Source organism: Thamnophis elegans, chromosome Z (assembly GCF_009769535.1).
Source record: "Thamnophis elegans isolate rThaEle1 chromosome Z, rThaEle1.pri, whole genome shotgun sequence".
NCBI classification, from domain to species: domain Eukaryota; kingdom Metazoa; phylum Chordata; class Lepidosauria; order Squamata; family Colubridae; genus Thamnophis; species Thamnophis elegans.
The window spans coordinates 133,490,204-133,516,045 of NC_045558.1; the positions used below are offsets into that span (position 1 = coordinate 133,490,204).

Sequence of the window (25,842 nt, forward strand, 5' to 3'; positions counted from 1 at the left end):
TTCTAAGTTCTATCAAAGGAGGCCCTTCCCTCTCGCTTACCCGAGTGGTTCTGAAGCTCCTTGGCTTTGCCGTTCTCAACTGGGCTGATGAGATCCCAGATGAATCCTTTGATGTTCTCGTCGCCCCGATAATGCATCAAGCAGTAGACCAGGATGGCACGGCAGATGGTCTCCACGTCCCGCTCGGACATCCGCCGCTTGAAACGTCCATGCGACAGGATCTCCCTCCAGCGGCCCCAGCTGCCAGGCAAAGCAACAGCGACATTGCTCAGATGGCTAATAAGGATGGGGAGGGGCCCTTGGTGCTCTCTGAGCTGGCTTGTCATTACCCTAACTACTGTGTTTCCCCCAAAATAAGACAGGGTCTTATTTTCTTTTGACCCACGAAATATGGCCTTGGGCTTATTATAGGGGGAGGGCTTATTGTTTTGGGGTTGCCGGGCAGCTGCTCCCTTGTAAGCGGGCTCCCGAACAGCCGGGCACAGACAAGGCACATGGTGCTCTGCCCGCTCCCCAGCTTCTGTGGCTTGGCACATTTGCGATACCCCCTCCATGTCAGTGCATGGAGCTCTGCCCAGCTGGAGAAGGGGGTTGGGTGAGTGCCTGTTTCGCCCCCAGCAGCATGCCTCCCAGCCTCACCATGCCCTGGCCCAGCTGCCGCCGTGGCGGCGCTCCAAGCATAACTTCTTCTCCGGCTTCCAAACTCCAAAACTAAATATGAACCAAACTCCAAAACTAAATATGAATCAGTTCCAAGCATCTGAATTTTCATCAAGTGACCATGCGAATGTGGCAATGGTTGTCAGTGTGAAAGATGCGTCCTAAGTCCCTTTTTCCCTAGTCCCATTGTAACTCTAAACAGTCACTAAATGAATTGTTGTAAATCGAGGATTACTTGTAGTAGCAATGGTTCACTTACACACACATGTGATCCAGAAATTTATTTCTCCATCAGAATTGTATTCACCCTCCCTCTTTTGTTTTTTGGCAAATAAAAAAAAAGCTATTTTTTTCTTGCCTCAATCTTACTAATTGTTAGTTTAAATTCAAAAATAAAATAATTGGGAGTTGAACTAACTCCCTACCTGTACTATGAGGAAGCCAATCTACCATAACTGTTGTGGCCCAGCAGGAGCCGTTGGAGCTGCAAACAGACTCCGGCAGCGAGGGGCCCTATGAGTCGGCTCTGGAAGATGTGGAGGACCCTGGACAGGGTTCAGACTCCGAGCAGGGACCAGAAAGGCTGGTTGGCCACCAGGAGGCGCCTGAGGCATGGAGCAGCAGTGAAAGCCAAAGGGAGTATGCCCAGGACGTCAGGCCTTGGAGCAGTGGGGGAGACAAGGGAGTTGCTCCTGGATGCCAGGCAACGGCGGGTAGATAGATGCACAGAACAACTACGCAGATACATAAGATAATTGGACCCAGGTGGTTGTAATTAGGCTCCTCTCAAGAGAGTATATAAGGAGAGACTTTGGGAGGAGACTGTTTGCAGGCTTCAACTTCATTACCAATGCTGGAGAAGCTCTTGTGTATATTTCTTATCTTGGAAGTCTGGATTGCTGCCAAGGTCTGGTCAGTGTTGATTTACTGTGAATAAATCGTCTAGCAGTAATCTTGTCTTGGAATGCCTTGGTGTATGGAGAGGGGTGTCAGAACACATAACTATGGAGATTCTCTGTCATTCAGGTCATGGTAGTCCCAAACATGCTTTTTCAAGAGGTAACTGGGCTTCTCATCCAAGAAGCGTCTTCTTCTTCAGCTCTTTGGGACAACTCAGCTGAAGATGCTTCTTGGATGAGAAGTGAAAGGCCCCCAAAGAAAAAAAATCAGAAAGTCCAGTTGCTTCTTGAAAAAAAAAAAACCTTTGGGACAATCTACTACGGCTTTCTCTCCTTGAGCAGCTCTCACTAACCTAGCAACCTAGAACGAAGGAGAAATTTCCTGACAGTTAGAACAATTAATCAGTGGAATGACTTGCCTCCAGTAGTTATAAATGCTCCAACGCTGGAAGTTTTTAAGAAGAGATTGGACAACCATTTGTCTGATGTGGTGTAGGGTTCCCTGACTTGGCAGGGGGTTGGACTAGAAGACCTTCAAGGTCCTTTCCAACTGTTATTCTATTCTATTCTATTTCTAATTCTATTCTATTCCATTCCATTCCTATTTCTATTCTAAGATTCCAAGATAATCCCCCCTCTTCCCATAAGAAATTGGATTAAAACACACACACAAAGACGCACATCTTCCCCTACAACTCCCATAATCCTCCTTTCCAAACGTCCTGTTGCTTTTCGGGAGGCCTCCCTCCACGCCACATACCCATAGACCAGCAGTTGTTTCTCCACCTGGAAGCAGTCGGTGCGCCCGTACGAATGGTGGAGGGGATGGTGGTGCCGGTCATGGCGCCGGGAGCGCGGCCGGTCGTCATCGTCGCTCTCCAAGTCGGAGAACTCAACCAGGTCGTCGTCCTTCAGTGTACTGAAGTGGCGAGTCTGCTTGCGGATGCGAGGCGTGTCAATCACCAGGTTGTTCTGCAGGAAACGAAGAGGAAAAAACCCTCTGGATCTCTGAATGTGTGTCAATTCCCCTCTCTGAACATGTGTCAATTCCCCTCTGGATCTCTGAACATGTGTCAATCCCCTCTGGATCTCTGAACGTGTGTCAATTCCCCTCTGGATCTCTGAACATATGTCAATTCCCTTCTGGATCTCTCACCGTATGCCAATTCCCCTCCAGACATATTTCAATTCCTCCATGGACAATTCTCACTCTTGCCCTCTTTCCATCACTGAATCTTAAGACTTGGAAACAGCCGTTCAAGTTCAAGACAGCATAGGAATGCAAATCCATCCTTCCAAGGTCGACAAAATGAGCACCCAGATTGTTGGGGACTATAGGCTGACTCTATAAACTGCCTAGAAAGGGCTGTAAGGCACTATGAAGCGGTATAACTGTCTAAGTGCTATAGTTATTGCTATCATCAGTTAAAATCAGCAGTCAGACTGATGATATTCCCTTGTTTGGATAATGAAATGTCCGCAGCAAAGCAACCAAGGACTTCACACTATACCATGTTCTACATTTGAAGGCAACCTTCCCATTCCCTCCCTCCCCCAATCTCTTATAACCGAACTTAGTCTCCTAATTGCTCCTCTCTGCTCCTTATCTAAACCTATTTTGGCTTGCCTAAATCCTCCTTAAAAATAATTCCCAGATTTGACGCATGATGACCGCCTCACTGAGGACTACAAGCAGAGGCTTTCCAAGCAGAGGGAAGACCTGCAGGAGTTCAAGGCCAGGTAGTGGCGCCTGGAGGCTCAGCAGGCTGAGATGGTCAGCCAGTTCCAGGCCATGATGCAGTCCCACTGGAACGAGCCCCTCCGGCTCTTCGCCACCAGCGGAAACTTCCCTCCAGCCTTCGCCCAAAGCCCCACACCAGGAGGCTGAAGCAGACCCCAAGTCAGAATTTCTCCCCCCGCTCTGACCCATACAAAAAGACCCCAAAGGGGGAGACTCTCTGCAGTAACACAAACATTAATTGCACATATCCGTCCCAGGGGGCGTAGTTGGAGGACCCTTGATTTAGTGCCACATTAAAAATGCAAAGAATTTTTCTATAGACCACCACACTTTTCTCACAAACCACCAGTGGTCCACGGACCACCAGTTGGTGACCAGAGGATCCAGTCCTGGAGCAGAGAAAATAATCTGTCATCCTCACAGCTAGGATTCTGTGCCATGAGAGATTAAATGTCATGCCATCCTTCTCCTGATTCTTCTATTACTCAGCCAGCCAATCGTACAAGTTGACTGCATCCCTCATCCCAGTTCAACACACCTTACTGTTCAGGAGATCCAGGTCCAAATCTGCTTTCTTGGCCCATTTCTGCCAGAAGTTGGGGTCATCCAGGGCGATGTCTGTCCTGTTTTCAGAGGCCACAAAACTTGCCTGGGAAAGGAGAAGAGGCAAAAGAAAGGGAGGAGACCGTGTGAGTAGCAGGCTTACCGTAAAGCAGACTTCATGCACGGTCTCATGTACAAACCTTTCTGCTAGATTTATACAGCTCACCAGAATCGTGGTTGTTAGGAATATAATTCTAACGGTTGGGTTGGCAATATATAAATCATGTAACAATGCTATACCTGTTTCTTTAAGTCATACTGTAAAATGTGATTGGTTGCTGTTTTCCTCAATCGGCCATAAGAGGGAGCCAGAACGACTGTTAGCACTCTGTTTGTTAGATGCTCGGCTGATCTGATCTGATCTGAGTGTTTTGGAAGCTGGCTGTTAGAAAGTGCCGTGAACTATTGTAAGTTTTGCAACTGCTAGCAAACTTTGAGTACCAGACTGTTTGTATGTTTATGGACTATGTTATTTGGATTATCCCTTAACTGAAAGACATTGATGTCTGACTGAATTATCCGTGTATGACTTGGCCTGTTTGATGGACTCTGATACCTCTATTTCCATGAAAGTAAAAGCCGATTTAAACTGCAATGTCTCTGTATGCTGGTTTGTGTGTTCTCCAACACAACTCTCACAATGCTTCTCTGAGCGCACTCGCTCTCCCAATGGGGAGCTTACCTAACAGTGGTGCTTAGATACTTTGTGGCTCAGTGTGTTGTGGGAAACTCAGTTCATTGTCTTAAAAGTGTGAATGATCAGAAAGACTTTAAGAGCCGCAGTGATGCAGTGGTTAAGGACTTTCGGGGAGGGACTTGCCGTCATCGGCAGCTTAATGGAGCTGCCCCCAGATTCCTGGTTCGTTATCTATCTAATATCTACTAGATATCTCTTTTTTCAGGCAAGAAAAAAGCAGAGAGCGACTCAGTCGGCAAGAGTCTTCTTTGAAGTTCGCAGTTTTTTTTTTTTTTTGGCTGCGAATGGAAGGGGAGAGTCAGCCAAGGCTGAGTCATTTACTCCGGCCAGAAAATCTCAGCTGTTTTTTTTACAGCACAAGGCTAGAACCCCCCCCCCCCCCCGGACAATTTTTGTAACTATGTTATTGAAATTAATACAGGCAGAGACCAAACTTGAGAACTTTATTTTATTTTTTTTCCTACCAAAAATCCCAGTTTCAATGTGATAAAAAAATCCCTTTGTGTAATTGGTCCTAAGATGGCGATCTTGTAGCTTTCGCATTTGTATATTTTTAGCTTCCTGGCACAGCCGACAGAGAGAAAGATCAAAGGTATTGCCTGATAGCATTCTCCGACTAATTAACATTGTTTCCTTGAAGACCTACCAAGAATTTCTTTTTCTTTTTCTTATCAATTTTTAAAAGCTGTTAAGCCTCCTTGTTAATAGAGAGATATTTTAAACACAGATGAATATGAACTGTTACACTACAATGCTAATTTTTTGAGACGTGCTTTGTTACAACGCTTTTTTTTAAAAATCTTTTGAAAAACCTCTATGAACAAATAAAGGGGGGACTCAACACTTTCTTCTCTTGCAAGTTACATAACGGGCCAGCAGAGTTCGAGTAATTCTTGACTAATTGTTTGAAATAATGGCACCAAAATCAAAGTCGGGGAGACGTCCTTTTAGCAATACACCTCATGCATTTGGCATGAAGTCGCAGCCTTTACCTTCTACGCCCCCTACTGGAGATTTGCTAATGAAAGAATTTCTTTTTGAGACACTTAAAGAATTCAGAGAGGAGATAAAGCAACTTATTACAGACTTTTGTGACAAGTTTGACACTAAGATTGCTAATACAAAGGAAGACACGATAGGACTTGTAACTGTAGTGACAGAGTATGTTGCTGGAATGGAAGATAAGCTAGAGCTTCTGGAGGAAGCCAATACCAACTTGACATCCAAAATCAAAGTGATGCAACAAAAAGTTGAAAAAGCTAGAATGGAAGATAAGCGAGAGCTTCTGGAGGAAGCCAATACCAACTTGACATCCAAAATCGAAGTGATGCAACAAAAAGTTGAAAAAGCTGGAATGGAAGATAAGCTAGAGCTTCTGGAGGAAGCCAATACCAACTTGACATCCAAAATTGAAGTGATGCAACAAAAAGTTGAAAATACAGAAAAACAAATCGTTAAGATGGAGCTTGCATTAAGAATCAGGGGACTGCGTGAAAGGGAACAGGAGAACCTGAAACAGATTTTCTCAGAGGCCTTCAGTCGTCTGGTGGGAAGACCGGGAATCAACTTTGATTGGCAGATTGAAAAAATTTACTGCCATAATTCTTGGACGGCAAAACAGAGACAGCTCCCTCGAGATGTAATCATATATTTTGCTACAAGAGAGTCTAGAAATAGGATACTACAAAAGTCTTATAATACCAAGCTACAAATTGGCGGACAGGATTTGATTGTCTTCAAAGAAATACCACCCCAAATGTTAAGAGCCAGGAGAGATTACGCTTTTCTAGTGGAAGAACTCAGAAACCGTCAGATACAGTATAGATGGGATGTGCCATTTGGTATTATAATTACACTTGGTGAGGAAAAATATCGTCTCAACTCTGTATGGGAAGCCCGAGATTTCTATCATAAGACCCTGAAGGTGGGACAGTCTGAATCATCTGGATCCGGAGAAAGACAACGAGAAGGACAAGATAAACAACAAATTACACAACTACAAGATAGAAAGCATCATCTTTCCTTCCCGGTAGGGCAAGGGATCAGAGAACAAGGACCTAGTGGTACGACTACCAGACGAATGGGGAAATAAGTCAGACTGCAACAACTTTAATAGTTATTGGCCATTGATTACATGGTCAATACTTTGTGACTTCTGTCATGCAAAAGAAAAATGACATAGTTGCATACTGAAGAAAAGATATTGACTTGATGGATAATTATGAACTTTTATATAAATTACTGATGATTTATTTTCTGGGGCAAAGAGGACGGAGATTGTGGTGGGGGTTCTTTTGGATCATGGCCCAGTTTGGATGGAATTGGGAAGGGTAGTGTAGGTAAGAAGATCTTGGAGGTCAAATGGAAGCTATTATGATATGAAAAGTATATTAATGATTGTAAAAATTGCTATCTGAATATCATGTTCAGAATATGAATAAGGGCATATTTAGGGAATTTCTAGGAGACCCAAGAAAAGCATATATGAGAGGAGTACTAATGAATATAAAAATATATATGTATATATATATGTACATATATATATACATATATATGTGTGTGAAGGTGTACATATATATATATATATATATATATATATATATATATATATATATATATATATATACATACATACATACATACATACATACATACAAATAAAGGCAAAAAAAAAGAGTTGGAAGAGGAAATCAAAAGAAAAATTCGAAATGTATCTAAATTGTGTTATAGAGGAAGGAGACACAAAGGGAACAAAATTAATGGGTTTGGAAATAGACAGAACAAAGCAAACTGTTTAAATTTGTGTAATGGTGAGAAGCTGAGTTTAATGTATACGAACAATGTAAACTGCTCATTATGGGACTAAGAAACTCCAGATAGTTTATGTTTAATATTAGTAATAAACTGTTTAAAATTTGGGTAACAGTAAGAAGCTGAGCTCAATGTTGAGATATTTTAGACTGTGATTGTTAAAATGCTATACCGTGTACGGGCTCTGGGAAGTTGGGGGGGGGAGGGAAGGGAGGTGGGGTTCTGGGGGGAGGGGGGAAATACAATATGTGTTAAATTCTAAAGTACATGATTCCACTTGTATACTGTGGCTTTTTAATGTTAGTGTTAGAACAAACCGAATATATTGGAAGGTAATAGAAGTATACCGAAGGGAGGAGCTGAGTGAAAGAAGAAGGAGGGTGGAGAGGGTGAGAGAGAGGAGGAGGAGAAGGAAGGGAGGGAATGGATTAAGAGAGAGAGTGATAGGGTTAGGGTTAGATAGAGGGGGAGGGGAAGTAGGTGTAGAGGGGTATGTGAGAAGGAAGAATGAAAGTTGGAGGGGGTTGAAAGAGGGTGTATGGTGGGCCAAGGAGGTATATTGGGTTTGTATTGTAGAGGGCACTTTCTATATAAGTGAGGGCTGTGTTTATTATTCAATGTTATATGCCCCGGTTATGCACAGTAAACATGTGATTGTATAGAATGGAATGGAAATAAAATTTTTTTTTTTAAAAAAAGAGTGCATTACTGCAAGTTACTTCTGCTGAATGCCGGCTGCCTGCAATTTTGGGAGTTTGAATTTCACCAGGCTCAAGGTTGACTCAGGCTTCCATCCTTCTGAGGTGGGTAAAATGAGGACCCAAATTGTTGTGGGCAATAGGCTGACTCTGTAAACCGCTTAGAGAGGGCTGTAAAGCACTATAAAGAGGTATACAAATTAAATGCTACTGCTATTGCATGGAGGTAGTGACTGGTATTCCAAGATCACTGTAGATGGGGACTGCAGGCAAGAAATTAAAAGACGCTTGCTCCTGGGGAGGAAAGCTATGTTAAATCTAGACAGCATACTAAAAAGCAGGGACATCACCCTGCCAACAAAAGTCTGTATAGACAAGGCTATGGTTTTCCCAGTTGCAATGTGTAACTGTGAAGGCTGGACCATAAGAACGCTGAGCGCCAAAAACCGTGGCATCATCAATGCGCCGACAACAGCGTGCCGACAACAGCGCGCCAACAGAAGCATGATTTAAGTTAAGGTAAAGGTTAGGGTCAGGGTTAGGTTTAGGGTTAGGTTCAGGGTTAGATTTAGAGCGCGCTTCTGCGCTCATTCGTCGGCGCGGTTTAGAACTCGTGGTTTTTTCGCCACGGTTTTGTCGGGTGCGCTTTTGTCGGGCGTGCTTTTGTCAGTGAACCAAATTCTTTGGCCACCAAATGAGAAGGAAGGACTCACTGGAGAAGAGTCTAATGCTGGGAATAATTGAGGGCAAAAGAAGAACGGGACAACAGAGAATGAGGTGGCTGGATGGAGTCACCGAAGCAGTTGGCGTGAGCTTAAATGGACTCTAGAGGATGGTAGAGGACAGGAAGGCCTGGAGGAACATTGTCCATGGGGTCGTGATGGGTCGGACACAACTTTGCAACTAACAACAGCAGCAGCAACAACAACTGCTATTGCTATTTGCATGAGCATACAATCAGGTTTCATTAACCTCCCTCTCTTTCTCCTTCTTCCATTTCTAGATTAAACTTTAAACTGTCAGAGTGAACCCCCAGCCTTCTTGGTTTTGGGTTTAATAGGACAAGACCTGGAGGGAAAAAATTGGAACTTGGATATGAAATATGTTGATAGCAGTAAGGTGACGATACACACAAAAAGTGGAAGGATATTTCGATTCCCACCATGGACGAATGGCTACAGAAGCTGATGGAGTCGGCAGAAATGGCTAAATTGACCGTTTTGATCAAAGCAAAGTACTTTTTGTTGCCACATGGAAACCGCTTCTGGACTTTGTGCTTGAGGTGGACAAAAAAAAATGAAGCTTTGATTTTGGGTTTTACTGATTAGACTGATTTGTCTTTATAGAAGTGGCTAGTTTATATTATTATGGAAAAAGTAAGAATCTGAGGTTTGATGTTAAAGCTTTATTTTACTGCAACATAGGGAGTCGGAAGTCAACTTTTTTTTCTTCTTCCCCCCACACCCCATTTCTCTTTCCAGACCACCACCCCCATCTGTGTTTTCCAATTTGCTTTTATATTTTTGTTTTTTTATTCTATAACTAGTTGCATTGCCCAGATATTTATTTATAGGGGGAAATGTCCAGACCAAATGTAATTTCTAATGTTGGATTTTCCCCCTTACCAGAGGGAGCCCCCTTGTGGAGTACTGTGAAGCCATTATCATGGCGACTCCACTGTGCTGTACAGTAGAAGCCATTTTAAGGCACAACAGGCTGCATCTTAACAGAACACCCCCCCCAGGGGTGTTAGGGGTGTCTTACCCCTACAGTATGTCTCCAGAGAGTAAGTCATCTGTGTACCAAGTTTGGTTGAAATTGCTTGAGGCGTTTCAGAGTTATGCAGGAACATATATACACACACAGCCATTTTATATAGATAGATAGAAGATAGATAGATAGATAGATAGATAGATAGATAGATAGATAGATAGATAGATAGATAGATAGATAGATACCGTATTTTTCGGAGTATAGTACGTACCGAGTATAAGACACACCAAAGTTTTGAAGAGGCAAATTTTTAAAAAAGTAGGTAGGTTGATAGAAGGATAGAGAGAGAAATACAGTAGGTAGGGGGAGAGAGTAGTAAGGTAGGTAGATAAAAGGAGAGAGAGAGAGAGAGAGAGAAAGAAAAATACCGTAGGTAGATAGGGAGAGGGCTAGAGAGAGAAATAGAAAGAGATAGAGAAATACAGTAGATTGGTAGGGAGAGAGAGTAGATAGGTAAGTAGATAGATAGAGGGAGAGAGAGGGAGGGGAGAGAGAGAGGAGAGAGGGAAATACAGTAGGTAGGTGGGGGGGGAGAGTACGTAGGTAGGTAGAAGTTTCTAGGTGTATTTATCCATGTGCAGGAGAAGGAAATTGCTGACAATCTGCAGCACCTAAGACTTTGTTTCTGCTGGCATAGCACTTGATCAATCTAATTCTTATCAATCAGTTAAAGAGCTTTCCAAAAAGGGAGGGGGAGTTTTTGCACTCTGCAAACCTCCCCAAAACAGCCTGTTTTTTTGTGAAAACGGGCCCATTATTTTTTTTTAAAAAGAGGCATAAATGGCCTCTTGGGGGAATTGGGGGCCCAAAAACGAGCAAAAAATGGCCTATTTTTTTCAAAAATGGCCCTGTTTTTTGTCAAAAAAATTGCATGCATAGCATTATGAAGGCTTATAGAATGCTTCTGGGGGCGGCCGGGGGGGGGGGGAACGGCCCGTTTTTTGCTCATTTCTGCCCTCCCCAGCCCTCAGGAGCTCTCTGAAAGCCTTCATTAGGGTATGCACAGCCATTTTGGTGAAGGGGCGGGGCCTCGGGAAGCAAAAAATTCTGTATTCGGTGTATAAGACGCACCTAGATTTTCAGCCTCTTTTTTAAGGAAAAAAGGTACGTCTTATACTGTGAAAATATGGTAGATAGACAGACGGACAGACAAGGATACCTTGGCAAAGGTGGACCCTTTCCCTTCACTCTCAATGGTGATGGTGGTGGTGCGCCGAAGAAGGATCTGGTCAATGTCTTCCTCGCAGAACTTAGAGCCTTCATCATCCTCTTCCATAATGGCGGCATAGGCTCCTTTGCGCAGCAAATCCTCAATCTCTTTCTTCGAAAACTGCTGAATCTGTGGAGTGGGGAAGGAAGAAAGGGTCACTTTTTTCTATTCTCTTTTGGTTCAACCAGAGTCAGGAAGCAACCTGTGCAATCAAAATACTTTCAAAGCAATACATTAAAAAACAACAACAACTTAGAAAACTGATAGCTAGAAAAAGCCTTAGTTGTCCATCGACTCTGCCCTTTGAGTCTTTGTTTTTTTTCCCTAATCAGTCAATCCAATTAAGTTGCTGTACCTTAGGATTCTTGACGAATGTATCTTGTCTTTTTATGTACACTGAGAGCTTATGCACCAAAGAAAAATTCCTTGTGTGTCCAATCACACTTGGTCAATAAAGGATTCAATTAAATTCAATTCTATTCTGCTGCCTTGTCCGATCAGTTCCGCGCTTTGCCTGCTTTACTTACTGGAGCGCCCTGTGACAACCAGCTGAATTTTTGAAGCTGTGTGTCTGCCCCAATGAGGCGCCTGCAAGTGTAGCGAGTGCATGCGCTCACAACCAGAGGACCTGTTGTTAACATTCACCTCTGGAGAACAGCTGATTGGGGGTATTCCGGGAGGCCGACTCACTCGCCAATCAGCTGCTCGTGCTGAATCAGGCTAATGTGCTGAAACAGACCAGGCTGTTTGCTAAGGATGCCAGCCAGATGAATTAACGATGGATGCTGGTAGGCAGAATCATAATTCTCCCCCCCTTTTTTCCTCCCCAAAAACTAAGGTGCGCCTTATACTCCAGAGCATATTATACTCTGAAAAATACGGTAATCAGAAGAGTTGTATTTTTATTGCTGGTTTCCCTTGAATTAACCTGACAGGGTGCAATTCTGCACTCCCAGACGTAAGTTTCCCAAGAAGCAAGAGAAGCTTCCACCTTAAAAGTTTGGGGCACAGAGGTTGAATTTCTGATCTGTGGGCTTTCCCCTCCCTGCTCCTTCCTCACTATCTACACCAGATCCAGAAAAGCAAGAAGGATGAAAAAAATCCTGCTTTGTTAGATCAGTAGGAGGGATGGAACCTGCAAATCTTTCCCCCACCGATTCTCCCGGAAACTAAGGCGGAGTCTTATCTGAGCTGTTTTCCTCTCCACATCAGATTCGTTTTGGGCTTCTACTATGCTTCTTGGGAGGGATATCTCGCTTATCTCCTCCGCCAAGGTCATCTTCTTTTACTTTTTCCGCAGCAGCTTTCCGTTCTCTCCCTTACCCCAGTGATGCTCCCTTCTCGTCCGCTCATGGACTGCAGGACCGCCTTATCCAGGCCCAGCTTGAGGCTGGCTTTGTCAAACATCTCCCGCTCGTAGGAATTCCGAGTGATGAGGCGGTAAACTTTCACAGCCTTGCTCTGTCCGATGCGGTGGCAGCGAGCTTGCGCCTGGGGGGAAGGAAACAGAGGTATGAAGCCTACAAGCATCCTTCAGACCCAGAGGCCGGGTGGATAAAAATCGATGATTTTTTTAAAATTTAAATCAGGTTTTAAAAAAAATCAAATTTATTTTAGTAAAACGCTTTTCAACTAAAAATCTTACCTAAAGATAATTTTCTATTTAAGATACATTAGGTTTAGGATTAGATTTATTAGATTTATATGCCGCCTTTCTCCCAATGACTCAGGGCGGCGTACAACATTAAAAGAAACACATAACACAAAAGTTTAAAAAAAATTAAATAGAATAACCCAAACAATTGACAATAACATTTTTTTTTAAAAAAATTAAAATTAAAATTAACAATGACCAATAATTTGTTTTGTTTTGTTCAGGCCAGGGTGGCTTGCTGGAAAAGCCAACTTTTTAGGGCGTATCGGAAGGATCGGATAATAATTTAGTTGATTCAGCATGAAATGGAGCATAGTTATATAGCATGAGGCTGCGTATTCTGCAATCTTTATGTTTTTTGGGAAACTCATTCAATGAATCCAAGCTCGGCAAAGCTGAGATAAGATGCACCGCATTGATGCTTTCACACAATTTCACCGTAACCATGAGATAAATCAAAAAACAAAGTTCTGGAATAGTCCCTTATCCCATTGTTTTGCAAATCTGTGTAGACTACAAAGTGTATGGTGGTTTGAAGAGAAATGCACCTGTCCCACCAGGCTCTAAGTGTGAGGAGGAAGGGCAAGAAGTGAAAATGAAAGTGAAACCTGCTAAGCAGCTTATAAGTATAATATTAAAGGGTGCCTGTTATTTCAGATTCATCATGGCCGCAGGCCATGTTAGCGGGCATCCACTCACTAGCTGCCTCCCACGTCCCTCACCTTGTTGTGTCACTGCCGCTTCACCAGATGTCCCGTTAAAGTGAATGGGATTTAATACCACATGTACGTAATACCACAGGTAATAACTGCAGCAAGAATCATATACGCGCAAAATTGGAAAAACAAAAATATACCAACAGAAGAAAATGTGTAAAAAAAAAAGTATTAGAATGCGCTGTGTTAGGAGTATAATCTAACAGTTGGGTTGGTAATATATAAATCATGTAACAATGTTGTATCTGTTTCTTTAAATCATGCTGTAAATGTGATTGGGTGCTGTTTCCTCAATCGGCCATAAGAGGGAGCCAGAATGTCTGTTAGCTCTCTCTCTGTTCCTTAGATGCTGGGCTGAACTGATCTGTTTTGCAACTGTTAGCAAACTTTGAATACTGAACTGATTATATGATACTGGATTATGTTATTTGGATTATCCCTTAACTGAAAGACGTTGATGACTGACTGTCTTATCCCTGTATGACTTGGACTGTTTGATGGATTCTGATACCTCTATTTCCACGAAAGTAAAAGCCTATTTAAACTGCAGTGTCTCTGTATGTTGTTTACCTAACACGCTGAATCCAGAAGAATGAGATAATTTGTCCAATAGTCCTAGAGCAAATTGTTTTACGTCTCTTTAGGCTGGACTGAGTTAAAAAACGGAACTATCCAGTCAGAGAAAGCGTGGTCAACAATTACGTAACTCAGTCTCTAGGCTAATGGACAAAGTTAACCCATGCTTGGATTCCATGCTTGGATTCCCCAAGCAGTGCACAGGAGAATGGACAGGCTTACAAAAGAAACAAAAGACAAAGGGGAATCTGGGTATTACTTAGTATGGAATGTATTGTACAAATGGTGAGAGGAAAGATGCAAAGAATAAGAAAGCATTAAAGGAAAAGAGATTAAGTAATTAGAAAACAATCATAAAACCACATAATTTTATAAGATATGGGATTTTTTTTGAGTGATATATATCAGTCTTTCATTGTATCATTATTAATCTATTTCACAACATAATTGTATTATCACTTAACTCCTTCAATTAAAATATAGGTAAAACATTTTTCATTTCCAGGTTTTTTTTTCCCAACCACTCAAAAAAAATAAATAGAATAATTTAGAATTTTTTGTTTTAAAATGGATAAGGATAACAATGAATTTATATATACTTGATAGAGGATTGGTGATACATGTATAACTATAAGTAGATATTATAAAGATATTCTGTTGTTGATAAATAATTTTAATAAGGAAGTAATCAAAAATTGGTATATATATGAAGTAAGTATTTAGAATACCTTGTTGAAAAATGAAGGAATAACATCTTTGTTTGAATGTATGACGTTCAAGGACAATAATGAACATAAGCATACTTGATTGGTGAGATTATACAGAATTGAAAACAGTGATATATAAATATAAATAGTTGGTAAATCTTTTTTATATTGTAAAAATATTTAGAATGGGATAAGTGATTATATAAAGGTATATTGCTATTAAACAGACAATCAAGAATGTAAGGTAATTAGGATTATTGAAAAGAAAAAATAATCGTAATTGAATATACGTTGTACAATGAAAGTGAGGTATTTATTTATATTAGATAGAAAATCTGTGATTGTAAATGTAATTGAGAATATGGATTCAAAAACACTTGTAACCAAACGACATGCTGTAATGTAATGGATGAGAATTTTTTAAATGTTTTTTTTAATGTTTAAAAATAAAAGAATAAATTTGGAAAAAAAAACCCGCATAATTAATAGGGGGGGGGGAAAGTAAGACATATTGTATATAAAATAGTACCGAATAATAGTTATAAGAGCAATATATGTACATAGAATGATAGAAGATGTATTGTATAGAAATAAGTACATTGCAAGTAATATGTATAGAAGAAATATGCATAAATTACCATATTAGTAGATGAAATATTTGTGTTTTTTAAAAAATGGAAAAAAACTGTTTAATAAAAAGATTTTAAAAAAATAAAATGAATGGGATTGTCAGTGAGTCAACAGCAAGTCAGAGGTGGAGTCACTGCAGGACAGAGATGACAGTTGCTCTTTAAAAATTATGATTTAAATCAACTTGATTTAAATCAAGCCTTTTTTACTACTGATTTAAATCGACTTATACAATACAATACAATACAATAGCCGAGTTGGAAGGGACCTTGGAGGTCTTCTAGTCCAACCCCCTGCCTAGGCAGGAAACCTTATACAAATGGCTACCCTTCTTAAAGACTTCCAGTGTTGGGGCATTTATAACTTCTGGAGGCAAGCTGTTCCACTGATTAATTGTTCTAACTGTCAGGAAATTTCTCCTCAGTTCTAGGTTGCTTCTCTCCTTGATTAGTTTCCACCCATTGCTTCTTGTCCTGTCTTCAGGTTCCTTGGAGAATTGTTTGACTCCCTTTTCTTTGTGGCAACCTTTTAGATATTTGAACACTGCTATCATGTCTCCCTCAGTCCTTCTTTTCATTAAACCGCCCTGAGTCTTTCGAGAGTGGGCGGCATACAAGTTAAATAAATAAATAAATAAATAAAATAAATAAAATAAATAAACTAGACATTCCCAGTTCCTGCAACCATTCTTCAAGTGTTTTAGCCTCCAGTCCCCTAATCATCTTTGTTGCTCTTCTCTGCACTCTTTCTAGAGTCTCCACATCTTTTCTACATCGTGGCGACCAATACTGAATGCAGTATTCCAAGTGTGGCCTTACCAAGGCATTATAAAGTAATATTAACACTTCACGTGATCTTGATTCTATCCCTCTGTTTATGCAGCCTAGAACTGTGTTGGCTTTTTTGGCAGCTGCTGCACACGGCTGGCTCCTATTTAAATGGTTGTCCACTAAGACTCCAAGATCCCTTTCACAGTTACTACTGTTGAACAAGGTACCATCTTTACTGTACCTGTGCATTTCATTTTTCTTGCCTAAATGTAGAATTCAAAAAAACTTGCTTTAAATCAAATCCAAGAAGAGACACAACGATTGGTACATACGGCAGTATATAAGTCTAAGGGCTATTGTTATTTCAGACAAATGACATCTTAACAGAACCGATGTTTCAATTCTCACGTTTCTGGCTACCGGCATCTGATTCGCCATCCGCCCCAGAGGCCCCAACAGTACCTGCAAGTCGTTTTGAGGATTCCAGTCCGAGTCGAAAATGATGCAGGTATCAGCAGCTGTGAGGTTGATCCCCAGCCCTCCCGCCCGGGTGCAGAGAAGGAACACAAAGCGATCCGAATCAGGCTTGCTAAAGCGGTCGATGGCGGCCTGCCGCAGATTGCCACGCACCCGCCCATCGATACGCTCATAGAGATACCTGCGCAGGAAAGATGCACAATTCTGTTAAAAATCAGCGCGCGACACCGGCATCAACATCTAACCCATCCTAATTAGGGGTGGTTTTTTTAAAAAAAAAGGGGGAAAAAAACTGGCTACCACAAATCCTGAATGAATCCTGTAGCTCAGCATTCATTCCTGGTTCCTGAAGTCTGCAGTTCTTTTCCTCTGGAAATCCCCCTCCCCCCCCCCATGAGTTTCCAGAGGGAAAAATTGCAGACTACGGGAACCATTAGCGCTACTCAGGTGACCCTGAGGACAGAGATAAAGCCCAAGTGCTTCAACGACCCTCTAAGAAGGATGCAAATGACTAGACTGTTTTCAGGAAAATAAACTTCCATTTCCCGCAATCCAATCAGAGCTGAAGAAGCTTCTTGGGTGAGAAGCGAAACATCTTCAAAAGAAAAAAAAAATAGAAAGTCCAGTTGCTTCTTGAAAAAGCAACTTTGGGACTCCAAGTGGCTTCAGTGACTCTCTAAAAGGATGCAAATGACCAGCTGTCTGCAAGGAGTATAACTCCTTCCATTCCCCACCATCCAGTCAGAGCTGAAGAAGCTTCTTGGAGGAGAAGCAAAAGGTCTTCAAAAGAAAAAAAAAAATAGAAAGTCCAGTTGCCTCCTGAAAAAGCAACTCTGGGTCTCCAAGTGGCCTCAATGACTCTCTAGAAGGATACAAATGACCAGCTGTCTGCAAGGAATATAGCTCCTTCCATTCCCCAGCATCCAATCAGAACTGAAGAAGCTTCTTGGGTGAGAAGTGAAACGTCTTCCAAGAAAAACCAGAAAGTCCAGTTGCCTCTTGAAAAAGCAACTTTGGGACTCCAAGTGGCCTCAAGGACTCTCTAAAAAGGATGCAAATGATCAGCTGTCTGCAAGGAGTATAAATCCTTCCATTCCTCAGCATCCAGTCAGAGCTGAAGAAGCTTCTTGGGTGAGAAGCGAAACCTCTTCAGAAAAAAACCAGAAAGTCCAGGTGCCTCCTGAAAAAGCACCTTTGGCCCAAAGAAGCAGTGCAAGATCAGAAGATGTGGAGAAGCCCTTTGAGTCAGACACAACTGAAGGGATAACACCATCCTCATCATCATCGCTGCACAAGCTCTCACCTCTTTTGGATGAGGTAGTCTTCCAGGATGTCAAGGCAACGGACCATCTGGGAAAAAATCAGCACCTTGTGTCCTCCGGCTTTCAGCTTAGGAAGCAGTTTATCGATCAGCACCAATTTCCCAGAGGAACGCACCATGGCCTGCAGGGGAAAGTCATGGGGCACGTGGTGGTGGCAGGAATCCCGAAACTCCGTCAAGATCTTTTCCTCGGCACCTAGTTTGGGGTGGAGAGGGGAAGAGAAAAGAATGCAGATGAAGGAATTATCCACATTTCGGTGTGTCTGTGTGTGTGTCAGTGGCGGGTTCTGGAGCTCGTTGCAACGGGTATAGTGCAACTGGGCCTGGCGTCCACCATATGAACGGGCGCAGCGTGCACATGCCTCTTTACCTCTTGAGATGCCTCTGTGCCGCTCCAGCTGCTTGGCGGAGCGTCAAACAGGTGCCATGCGCCGAAGAGCTCAAATACAGGTAAAGAGCTCGGCCGGCGGGTGAGCCCTCCAGAGTACTGTACTGGAACGGTACCCGGTACCCGTACTGGGGCGTACCACCTGCAACCCATCACTGGTGTGTGGTGTGTGTGTGTGTGTGTGTGTGTGTGTGTGTACCAAGATTGAGAATTCAGAACAAACCAAGCCATTGCAAATAGCATTTTGATCAACTGAATGTCGTCCTAAAGTTGTCATGGTGAGGGAAGGGGGGAGGAGCGCGTCCCACGCATACTTTTGGCTAGTCGGATCTCAGATTACTGCAGCAGGCTTGGGAGGGGTGCACCTCATTGGGGAATGTGATTTACGACACAGACTGAGGGGAGGGGAGGAACAGGGGTAAAGTTCAGCTATAGTTCAAACAAAATTTAGATGTGACTGCGAAAAAGGCGTTGCCTAATGGTGCTCCTAATAAATGACTGGTTTTGTATTGAAACTTGGCTCGATACTCATGAATCAATTAGGGCATTTTTAGGAAACCTGACACTGATGTCCCTTCGATTGTTGTTTGTACCAACTGTGTATCTAAACCAGGGGTCACCAACTGGGGGTCCGTGGACCACTGGTGATCCACGAGAAAGTTTTGGTGGTCCACAGAAAAATTATTTGCATTTTTTATATTGCACTAAATCAGGGGTCCTCAAACTACGGCTCCTGGGCCAGATACGTGCAATGAACGTTTGTGTTGCGGCAGAGTTTCCCCCTTGGGGGTCTTTTTGTAGAGGTCGGGGGGGGGGGGAGAAATTGTGACATGAGGTCTGCTTCAGCCTCCTGGTGTGGGGCTTTGGGCGAAGGCTGGAGGGAAGAGCCGTTGGTGGCGAAGAGCCAGAGGGCCTTCTTCCAGTGGGACAGCATCATAGCCTGGAATTGTCTGACCATCTCAGCCCGCTGAACTTCCAGGCACCAGTACCGGGCCTTGCACTCCTGCAGGCCTTCCCTTTGCTTGGAAAGCCTATGCTTGTAGTCCTCAGTAATGTGCTTCTGCTGAGCCTCCTTCTCGCTCAGATCCAATTTGAACTGAGCCAGCTGTTTTGCCAACTCTTTCTCATGGTGGCTGCTTTGCTCCAACAACTGCTTCCTTTTGGGACCCTAAGAAGTCCGGGCAGCAGTAGAGGCTGGCAAGGGTCCCCTCGACGTGAATGACATCGAATTAGCCATGCCCACCCAGTCACATGACCACCTAGCCATGCTCAAACAGCTGGTCATTGGGTAGATCACATCAGTGGTCTACAAGATTTAAAATTATGAATATACTAGTCCCTGAGGTCCGAAAGGTTGGTGACCTAAACAGGATACTTTCTGTGCCTAAGAAAATATCTCAGAGACTTAAGAAGCTCCAAGTAATCATATGTTTGAGTTTACAGTTGGTCCTTGACTTACGACCTTAAGAGATCCTCGATTTTTCCATTATATATCATGACAATCATAAGTCAAGGAACCGACATGACCAATTTAAACTTTGAATCCAGGTCGCAAGTACCATTTTGGGGATCTGTCAAAACTTTGAATGGTTGCTAAGTGACCAACGTAAGTTGCAGACTGCCTTTATTTTGCAAAGAGCAGTTTCCCCACTTAGATCTAATTGAACCCCTACAGTATTTTTCGGAATATAAAACGCACCTTTTTTCCCCTCAAAAAAGAGTGCGTCTTATACATCAAATACAGCATTTTTTTGCCTCCTGAAGCCCCGCCCCTTCACCAAAATGGCTGTGCATATCCTTATGGAGGCTTTCAAAGAGCTCCTGGGGGCTGGGGAAGGTATAAATGAGAGAAAAATGGACCATTCCCCCCCCAGCCCCCAGCAGCACTCTATAAGCCTCCATAAGGCTATGCATGCAATTTTTTTGACAAAAAACAAGTCGGGCCATTTTTTGCTCCCCCTCGGAGCACTCTGCAAGCCCCCCCCCCCAAGGCTATTCATGCTTTTTTGCGGGGGGAAATGGGCCCATTTTCATGAAAAACGGGCCATTTTTGGGAGCTTTGCAGAGTGCAAAAACTTTTTTTTTCCTTTTGGAAAGCTCTTTAACTGATTGATGAGAATTACATTGATCAGGTGCTGTGCCAGCAGAAACACTATCTACTGTATTTCTCTATCTATCTATCTATCTATCTATCTATCTATCTATCTATCTATCTATCTATCTATCTATCTATCGATCGTATGTATGTATGTATATTTAAAGTCACAACCCCTGGTATGCCCAAATATGGGAGGAAGGTCACTACTTCCATTCTCTGTCCATCGGCTCGTCGTAAGAGACCATCCAGACAGAAACCTAATATTTTTACTGTTGCCTTTGTTACATTTGTGTTGTGTTTGTGCTGATAATTTGTTTATTTTATTTATTTATTTATTTATAAGCACAAACACAAAACACACACACACACAAACACACATATGTTTTATTTGTGCTGATAAATAAATAAAGGGAGACTTATCAGCACAAATAAAACACAAATATAACAAAGGCAACAGTAAAAATATTGGGTTTCTGTCGTGATGGACTCTTGTGATGAGCCGATTGACAGAGAATAGAAGCAGTTAGCTTCCTCCCATAATTGAGGCATACCAGGGGTTGTGACTTTAAATAAATATAAATATAAATATAAATATAAATATATATGTGTGTGTGTGTGTGTGTGTGTGTGTTATGTTTGTGCTGATAAATTTCTCACTCTATCCCTCTACCTACCAACCTACTCTCTCTCTCTCCCTATCTACTGTATTTCTCTCTCTCTCTCTATTTCTCTCTCTCTCTCTCTATCCCTTTATCTACCTACCTACCTACTCTCTCACTACCTACCCACTGTATTTCTCTCTCTTTCTCTCCCTGTCTATCCCTGTATCTATCTACTTTTTGTTTTAATTTGCCTCTTCAAAACCTTGGTGAGTCTTATACTCCGGTGCGTCTTATACTCCGAAAAATATGGTAATTCCCATTGCACTGTTTTAGGCCTAAAGACATTTACACATGTAGTAGGTTATAGTGCTATTATTATCCTTCTCATCTTTCATGCTATTTACCCTTATTGGTATCTTATGATTTTATCACTTGTTGTTTGTAACATGATTAATGAATATGACCTATGACCTATCACTTTGTTGTTTGTATGTACACTGAGAACACTGTGCAATGGAAACAAATTCCTTGTGTGCCCAATCAAACTTGGACAATAAAAAATCTACTGTATTCTGTGCTATTCTATTCTATTTATAGTCTATTCTATTTCTATTTTCTATTCTATTCTATCCTATTCCTATTCTATTTTCTATTCTATTCTATCCTGTGTTGCCAATTCTATTCTATTCTCTTTCCTAATCCTAATCCTTTTCTATATACTAATCCTATTCCTAACTCTATTCCATTCCATTCCAAATCTGCATTCTAGGCAGTTCAATCCTTCCATTATCTGCACCCCAAAAAGCTTTTCCATCCATTTCCTCACACTTACCATTGATGAGGTAGGGGTGGTTGCAACATTTGCGTAGTTCCATCATGGTGTTGAGAAGGTTGGGCATGTTGCTGTGCCCCGCCCCCTTGGAGAGGAAGTTGAAGTTCTTCTCTAGGATGGCCCGGTAGTACTTCTTCTGGATGTTGGTCAGCTCCACCTCAATGATTGTTTCCTGCTTGGGAGCCAAATTCTTCTCAACATCCTCCTTCAGCCGCCGGAGCATCATGGGCTTCAGGATTGCCTGCAGTTTCTGTACCTGGAGGGTGGGAAAGAGCAGCATTTAGAGCCTTTGACATCTTGAGGTGGAGCAAGCTACAATGAAACGAGTTTGCAAGGACTGTTGGCTTCTTAAGACAGATGGACTGAAAAAGATGTGTTAAAATATTCATGACTGGGAGAGACATGGGAACAAGATCAGCCAATTAATAGGCACAGCAACTAAGTGAGCCAATGGAAGCTTAAACAGATCTGAGTCTGTGCACAGAATTGAAACAGAAACTTAAGCAGTCTGCTGCTCTGAGAAGTAAGCTAGCCATCTCTCTGGTCTGCTGAAATGAATCTGCTTGTGTTTTCTTGTAACTCTCCTGCCTTGTGTTTACTTGGAAGAATCACCTGTTGGTATTGTACATTTATTCATTCATGTATGTAAAGAAGTTAATGAATCCAGCTGCATCAGTTATCTGTCTGTGCTTTGTGGATTTGATTTTTCTGCAATAAACTCTGACAGGATGTCCATCTCTTAAAGATGGTTTACCTACTTTTCAGGCACATTGCAGAAGTATAAGAATGCAAATAATGGGCAAAAAAAAAGCCAGAAAGGAAGCTAGAAGCAGAGGAAATGGGTGGCTGAGAAAGAGAAAAAAAGAATGCCAACATCGAAGCGCTTCCTTTTTTTACCTGCTCTTCAGTTTTGAGGTCCCCAAAGTCCTTGAGGAACTCCGATTCAGAGGGGAATTGGGAGGGTTCGAGGAAGTGCAGGAGGCTGAACAATTCTTCCACTGTGTTCTGGAGAGGGGTGCCTGTCAACAACACTTTATGTTCCTATAAGGGAGAAAGATGGAAAGAGACATCAAGACAGATGATGGGACCACAGTACTCTAGAACACGGATGCCAAACCTTTTTGGCACCGAGTTGCCGAAAAGGGAGTGCACGTGTCAGAACCACAACCCGGAAGAGGAGCTGCCCAGAGGGAATGTGCACGCTGGAAAATGAACTTCCAGTTTCTGGCATGTGCATGCATGCTGGCAAGCTAGTCTTCCAATTACTAGCGCATGCGCACCAGAGGTGGTATTCAGCCGGTCTTCCTGTGTGTGATATGGGGGAGGCTACAAGTGAGTATCAACACAGCCTGATTGGTGCAGAGACTAAAGGAATTTCTTCACCACGCCTCCTCCTTCCTTCTGACTCCCAGTTTTCCTTCAGTTTTTGGTCCAAGCAGACTGTGTTTTTTTGGTTCCTGCTTCAACGATTTGTGAACTTAATTTGTGATTGGAATGATTGGTTACTCTAATTTCTAAATTTGTGAGCTGCTGGCCATTAAAGGGGCCGTTATTCTGTTGCCACTTGGAGGGGGTGGAGAGCTGGATCGGTGTTCTGCTCCACCCTGTTGGCCACGCGGAGCATTGCCCAGTCCCTGGGACTTTGGGGGTGCAGGCTCTGATTTGCAGCTTTTGAGAGCAGCTGCTCCGGCGAGAAGCTTGGCGGCTTGTTTCCAGCACCAGGAGGCCCGCAGTGATCGCGTCAGCACTTTTCAGGTGCTGGTGGCCATTTTGAGTGTCTGAGGAGAGCCACGAGGCGGCGGCCATCTTGAGAGTGGCGGCGACTGCTGGAGCGGTTCCCCAGCATCGCGGCCACTAATTGAGGCAGGGGGAACCATTTTTGGAAGCTGGAAGCAGCCGAGACTCCTGTAGCTGCAGCACCTGAGGACTTGCAGCAGTTTAAAGAGGCGGTGCTGGATCGTGAATACAATGGCGGCCACCAGGGCTGAGACTGGGCCAGGATCACTGGGAAGGGACGCGGGGGCAGAGGAAAGCGACCCCAGGCCCCGGACCAGAGCAGCGTCCTCCAAACTGGCTGGCCAATGCCCTTCTAGGGCTACCACTTGAGAGATTCCTGGCAGGCAGCAGGAACAGCGTGCCAGAGGCCGCAGTCCTTTGTATAGATCGAGATCAACAGTCAGCCCTTCTCCCTCTTCTACTGGGTCTCCTGCTAGGCCTTCCAGGTACTATAGGCAGGAGGTCTCACCTTCCTCTCCCCTTCTCCTAGGGAAGTCAGGGATGTTTTGGGAGACCCTCTTGAGGGCACTTCCCGGTATTATCTCCCTCCCCCTACTTTAGCCCCTGTTGAGGCTGTGTCATATGGGCCATCTGAGGAGGATCTGGAAGATCTGGAGCTTCTTCCTAAAAGCATCAGGAGGCTAATTTCCTCAGACATTTCTAAGGGCATAGCCTCTGGGTTAAAGCATCAAGGGGCCCACTCCCTGTGCCACAGGGAACCTCGTGAGAGCTCTTAGGTCCGGCACTCCGGTGACAGGGCCTCTTCCAGGGAGGCTTCTAGGGCCCGCTCTCCCTCTGTGTTTAGCGAAGGGTCTGTGATTGGGGAGGAAGCCCAGCATGAGGTGGATTTCTCTGAGGATGAGGAGGCTCTTCCTCCTGACCCCCCCCCAGCCTTCCCGGGCCTGTTTGTTCCTTCGCATTTCAAAACACTCCTGCACAAGGATAGGGCCATCACTAAATTGGGGGGAGAGCACCCCTGGGGCTCCTAGCCATGGGACCTAGATCAAGCCATGTTTTCTGCTACATCATCAGATAAGGAGGAGGTTCCAACACCTCCTCATTTTCTGGAGGTTGTGAAGAAGCAGTGGGTGCAGCCTTTGGTGTTTCCCAATCCAGGGAGTAACGACTGTTGTTTCTATAATATTGGTCAGACCTTTGCACAGGCTCTCCAGGTCCCTTCTGTGGATACACCAGTGCCGGCTTCGGCTACCTCCTCGACCATAGTGTCGAGTGACGCTGCTGATAAGCTTAAACCTGAGGATAGACGGGCAGAGCTTACCTTATGTAAGAATTTCCAGGCAGCTGCATGGGCCATTAAGTCAGTGGCTGCAGCATCTTATTTTAACCGTGCTACGGTTCTATAGTTGTGCCAGTTGCGAGACCGTATTCCGGCGGCTGATCAACGCCTCCTTCAGGATATTACTAAAATCATGTCCGTGACCCAGTTTTCGGCTGATGCTACGCTTGACTCTGTCAAGTATGTGTCTCGGGCCCTGTCCACTTCTTTGATGGCCAGGCATCTCCTCTGGCTGTGCAATTGGCAGGTGCAAAATAAGAACCAATGGAATCTGTCAGCAGTGCCTTACTCGGGTTCCTCCTTGTTCAGGGAGACCCTGGATCCTATCCTAATAGAGAATAAAGATAAGAAAAAGGTGTTGCCTTCCACTTTTAAGCAGGTGGATGCCCGTCCAGCCACGTATTACTGCAGGTCCTCTTATAAGGCGCCCGAACCGAACTATCAGAGCCATAGGTACTTCTCCCCCAGATCAGATAGGCAGAATACTTGCCCTTATTACCAGGATAGGAACCGTTTTCAGAGCCAGTCCAAGCGGCCCTTTCGCGGGGCTGGTGGTGGCCGTCCCTACCGCTAAGGGAAATTACTCAAACCCGAGTCTTCTCATAGGCGGCCGCCTGTCTCTGTGGTTCATTGGGCGGAGATGCCTGGTTCTGTTCACGGTGAGGGATGGTTTGAGGCTGGAGTTTCTCTCCTCTCCCCCAAACTTCTTCGGGACCTTTCCTCCATCGAGTGACCTGGAGCGGTGTCACCTGATGGATCTCTCCATCCACCACCTTTTGAAGATCCAGGTGATAGAGCTGATTCCGCTGGCGGAACAGGGGTTGGGGTTCTACTCCAATCTTTTTGTTGTTTCGAAGAGTTCGGGGGCGTGGACGGCGATTTCGATCTCAAGCAACTGAATGCCTA

At 43.6% G+C, this 25,842-nt stretch overlaps 1 protein-coding gene across 8 annotated transcripts in view; it reads right to left on the reverse strand.

Annotated features, from left to right (window-relative positions):
• The window catches only part of CHD8 (chromodomain helicase DNA binding protein 8), a 137,918-nt gene that overhangs the window by 35,724 nt on the left and 76,352 nt on the right, over positions 1–25,842 (reverse strand). For all 8 annotated transcript variants that reach the window (XM_032235631.1, XM_032235630.1, XM_032235635.1 and 5 more), the window contains 9 exons: positions 22,761–22,904; positions 21,864–22,119; positions 17,926–18,139; positions 16,608–16,803; positions 12,416–12,583; positions 11,042–11,221; positions 3,839–3,949; positions 2,320–2,531; positions 41–240 (listed from right to left, as the gene is read on the reverse strand). In XM_032235631.1, the coding sequence (XP_032091522.1) occupies positions 41–240; positions 2,320–2,531; positions 3,839–3,949; positions 11,042–11,221; positions 12,416–12,583; positions 16,608–16,803; positions 17,926–18,139; positions 21,864–22,119; positions 22,761–22,904 (1,681 nt within the window). The remainder of the gene's footprint in view (positions 1–40; positions 241–2,319; positions 2,532–3,838; positions 3,950–11,041; positions 11,222–12,415; positions 12,584–16,607; positions 16,804–17,925; positions 18,140–21,863; positions 22,120–22,760; positions 22,905–25,842) is intronic.